Raw genomic sequence first — 4,951 nt, 5'->3', positions numbered from 1 at the left:
GAGGCGGTGGGCAGGCCGCTGGTGTAGGTGGTGGTGGTGGTCACGGCAGGCTGGCTGACGTACTCCTTCTTGTAGGTGGTGATGGTGGGCTGGCTGACGGCGCTCCTAACACCGTATCCGGAGGTGCTGCTCAGGCTAGCGAGGGAAGGCTGCTTCTGGATGAAGGCGCTGTGCTCGTAGCCACCAGAGTAGGCGGTCACAGCAGGAACCTCAACCTTCTGGGCACCTTCGATTTTCTCGACCTTTTCGATCTGTTGGACCTGCTGGACTCCGCTTGTCAGGAGCGCGGGCTCCTCTACCTTCTCGGCCGTCTTGTAGTAGATGGATGAGGCGGGCTGGCTCACGAAGGTGGTCTGCTGGAACGCAGGAACCTGGGCAGAAAATCGAGAATGAAGTAAGTTGTCTTCCAGTGAATTCTATTTCAATGACTCTGATGTTGGGTCTTACCTGCTTCTCAACGCTCTTGATGAGCAGAGAGGCGGGCTGCTGGTGCTGGTACTGGTTCGCGTTGTACTGCTGCTGGTACTGGTTCGTGTTGTACTGAGACACTGCGGGGCCGGCAGCACTGTATGTGGTGATACCGGGTCCGGTGATCTGCATCAAATGTGTCAAATTCAAAACTAGCCCCAAGTCCATGTGGTCTTAAAGGAAGGAGAGAATGAACGCGAAGAAATGGATACTGTACCTTGTACTCCTTGACGTCCACGGTGGTGGTGATCTTTTGGTCGCTGCCGTAGGCCTTTTCCTCCACAATGGGCTTGAGGGAGCGGAGCTCGCCGAAGTGGAACGGTCCCTTGCTGTCATCGAAGTGCTCGGGGGTCTCGAAGGCGTGGGGGAGGGCATGCACCCTGGTGTTCTGCTCCTTGATTTCGCGGGGCACATCGGCCACCGCCGCCGCGGCCAGGCACACAACTAACACCAAAACTTTCATGACTGGAGAACTGACTGTTCCTTGAGCCGATCAGAGTCAGACTGACTTGCCATCCGCCATGGCCGAATTTATATACCCTGGGTGAGCAATGCAGAGGGCAGAATACAGAGGTAAACGGACACGAGGAGAAAGAGGGGAATGGAACAGGCGACCGAGGAGAGGTGTGCGAAAGCGAGAGAGTAGCGCAAACCGAGCTGGCGGGAGAGGGAGAGGGGAAGTGTCGGCAACCAGAGGAATCATCCTCACATAATCGCTGTCTCCTCTTCTTTCCCTTTTTGGCGTCGAATGTGGATGGTCGTGTTGGTTGGCCTCTTGATAAACGAATAACAAAGTCTGTTACCTTGCAGGTAACTCGACCCCCCTGGACGGGACAATGCCGGAAGTACGACCCGACGGGGAAGCCGTGCTGCAGTTAAGCAGAGGCCGTCAGAAAAAGACAGAAAAAGTGCAATGTGCACCACATGAGTGGAGAGGCCAGTGCTCTACCAACACCCACATAAATAGCAATTATAATTAATCGAAACTCATAACCATATTCTTGGGAATGTATTTCACACTAAATCTTAAATTGGGCCAATGGCTAGATTTTTTGTGTGCCTTTCCGAATGTTGCACCCCAGTTTGTACAAAACGGCTTATGAAGTACAGTGCGCCAAAACGTCCTCGATGTGAAGAAGAATCGCCGAGGTGGTCTGGACACCCATTAGGAAAACAAAAGTGAAATGGCAAAATGAACATATCCCGCGCCCCGCGGCCATCATGACGGGCATTATGGAGGAAAGTAAATAGTAAATATAAATGTCCAGGTAAATGTGAAAGACTGTTGGTAAATGAAATGTGTAAAAATTAGAAAATAAAGAGAGCCGAATACACAGCGGGATAAATAAAAGGGACAGTCTGCACCGGCGGTACTTCCCTCAGTCACCAGGGGGATCCGGGGATCCTATTGGGTTGCAAACAAGGGGATCTCTCATATGTGTTGGTGACGCACAGCCTTTTTTTCCTTTGATATGCGTCTGTTTTGTTTTTGTTTCTAGCCTGCCAGCGTCAGCTAGAGGGGCCTAGGGTGTCCATTATTAGGCGTGACAGCCGGCCGGCCGGCACGGGCGGGGAGGCCCGGCCCCGGGGGACCGCGCCGGGGGTCGGCGCGGTCAGGAGGATGGTCAGGACCGAGATGGGCCCGGCCCCCGGCCCGTCGCCCGGCACCAAACACTCCTTAGTGCTGCCGCCGGACTTTTGTCGGACGAACTCGTTCCAGAGAATTGGCCCGCCAAGCGCCAAGCTCCACCCCACCCCGCTACTGCCCCACCCCGCGGTAGAGGTCGTGACCGGCCTGCGACGGACGCGCACTGCCAAATTCTGACACGCACGCCTCACTCCTCCTGGGCCCCTCCTCTCGCCGCGTTCGCTAAATCTTTCGGCGGGGCACTCCTCGAGAGGATCTGCCGCCGGCGCACCTCATGCACGCGTGCGGTCCAGTGTCCATTCCATACTCGCACTCGAGCAGTGAGGCGCCAACTCCCAGCACGCGTGCGGTACAGCATCTCTACTAACGGCGGCGGGGGGAGGGGGGAGGTAAAATAATCCACCAAAAGCGCAAGCGTGCGTGCCGGGCGGGTTTGGGTCTCGTCCCCAGTGAGTGGGAAGAGATCGTCTAGAAAGTAAGTACGTGTACGTTTTACTCAGATTCATTCGGCAAAATACGGGAGCTCGGCGCCTGCGAGACTCGGGGTAGGCCATCCCGCAGTACTCGCGCGCACTGCAGGCACGGTGTTGCCTACCTACCAGGCGCTTTGAGAGCTTGCATGTGCGAAACTTCAGGTGCCTAATAGGGAATGGCGGTCTTTCTTTATGAATAATCCCTAAGCAGCCCGCATCCACACGGCAGTGCGGCACCGCCTAACTTCAGTAGTAGCTGGGGCTGGGGCCAATCAGCAACCTGGAAGATTCTCCTCAATATTTCACGAGAAAAATCTTTTCAGATTTTCAATCACGTTTTTCGTCACTCGAAATGTTTTGGACTACTCGCCCGGGGACTGGCCCCTCCTCTATACTCGCTCTAAGAATCACCTGCAGGTGGCTCTCAGAGAGCCCCCTACCAATCCCCTCTGGTTGCCACACTGCAGTGCAGAGCGCCCGCCCCGCTGTGTGCCGGAGCTGAGGCACCTGAGGAGCTGCTCCTGGAACATCCACCCCAACACCCTTTTCAGACTGGTTCATGAGGCGCTCTCGAGGAGCTTCCCAACTGCCCGGGAAGCCATCTCATAGGTGTTCTAGGGAATGCCTTCGCTGATCCTGTCGGTATCTCCGCGGGTCCCGCGGCTGCCGTCGAAACTCTGGCCGCGTTCGAAATCGGAGATACCTGCGGGACTATAGTTGTCGATGCTGATGGGAGTGGGTCCCGGACGCCTCGACGCGGACGCAGCCCCGGACTGGGACCGGAGACGAGCCCGGGAGCGGCGCCGACCCGACCCGACCTTGGCCTTTCTGATGTCATGTCACGTACACTGAAGGCGAGGTTGACCCATCCAATTGTCAACCTACAAGTCTACAAAAACAGACACCAAAATACACAAATTCCATGAGAGTAAATGGCGAGGTAGAGATCAAACCATTCGTGTCTAGGGAGGGACTACCTCTCCATGGCTGAATAGTTCCACCTTTTCTTTTCCTTGCTTTTTTTGGGGGGGTCCCATTGGGCCCGCTGAAACATCAGCGGAGGTCGTTGACGTTGACATCGCTACAGGGCTTAAAATAGGTTTTCGCCCCTCTCTCTACTCTACCTGTTGGTAGATGTGCTTTCTGATATACAGGAAAACATTTTAACTATGTGAAAAGCAGGACAGAATCGCAAAAACAAGTCACAATTTCTTTAATTATTCAACATTTGTCTAAGTTAACACATCATTCCATATACATCAAGGATGAAAACTACAACGGGTACTTTAGGAAATGGATAAATAATTTGAGTTATGGAATACACAAGAAAATTATAGTAACAAATGTGTAAATTTCCTGACTCTTAATTGGAACAGCATTCAAACAAAATTCAACAACACATCATTCCCAAATATTAAATCAAGAATTGACTAGCGACCTATCTGACCAGGCAGTTAACGCATACATATGACAAACATAAATTATGTCTCTACTAACACTTACGTTGGTAAAATTTCAGAAAAAATCTAAAGGCAGCAACTAAAACAAGAAATTACCGGAGATTGCCGTTTAACATTGCAGAGGCATATTTGGCACCAAGAGCAGGAAAAGATATAATGGCTATATAAAAATAAGGGAATTTTCAACCAGTGCCCAAAGGTATTTCATGATATTCACATAACTTGTCCAATCAAAATTGCAATGCACAACATTCATCACACATTAAATAAAACAAACCAATCTTTTTTGAAAAGTTATAGACCCAAAATGAAGAGCTCTATAGCTCTACTCATATTCTTAACAATAAATAACCGCATGATGCTTACAAGAAAAAAAAAACTTTAAGTATAATACGAATAATACTGACACATCATATACAAAGGCAGGAGGAAAGTGATTACGTTTGTTACATTGGAAGTAAGGAAACAATCACTACTAATTACTTGTTTGAACTTTAATACCAAAAATAAGAGGAGATCAAAATAGAAAAGATTGTCATATTTTTGACTTTTGTCTAAATTTGCTTCCATAAAAATAACAGATCATCATACTTAACAGCATAACACTACAACCAGTAATCATTACATCACACTAAGTACAACATTGAATTATCTTGTTTTGAGCACAGCAGTAAAAGGGAGAGATAGAAAAGAAACTGTCAAATTTTAAATACCTATTAAATGTCAAAAGTCATTCTGTGATTTTTTGATAAGAGAAGTCGTTAACAAAACTTTAACTTAAGTGCTGCATGATCCAAAAATAAATAATTCTAACTAACTTACACGTAGTGTTTCACTCACAATAATAAAATCAGTTTGCTACAAGAAAATAACATACAATATATATTTTGAGTTTAAATTTG

General features: G+C 49.2%; 1 protein-coding gene across 1 annotated transcript in view; it reads right to left on the bottom strand.

Moving 5' to 3' along the window:
- The window catches only part of LOC113203846 (uncharacterized), an 8,720-nt gene extending 7,729 nt beyond the window's left edge, over positions 1-991 (bottom strand). Inside the window, exons 1-3 of the mRNA XM_052273991.1 lie at positions 686-991; positions 448-594; positions 6-371 (exon numbers count right to left, since the gene is read on the bottom strand). Coding sequence (XP_052129951.1) covers positions 6-371; positions 448-594; positions 686-931 — 759 coding nt within the window. The 5' untranslated portion in view covers positions 932-991. The remainder of the gene's footprint in view (positions 1-5; positions 372-447; positions 595-685) is intronic.
- Between the last annotated feature and the right edge of the window lie 3,960 nt (positions 992-4,951).

This window comes from Frankliniella occidentalis, unplaced genomic scaffold (genome assembly GCF_000697945.3).
Source record: "Frankliniella occidentalis isolate FOCC.00 unplaced genomic scaffold, Focc_3.1 Scaffold322, whole genome shotgun sequence".
NCBI classification, from domain to species: Eukaryota; Metazoa; Arthropoda; class Insecta; order Thysanoptera; family Thripidae; genus Frankliniella; species Frankliniella occidentalis.
This window is presented reverse-complemented; position numbering and strand designations above follow the sequence as displayed.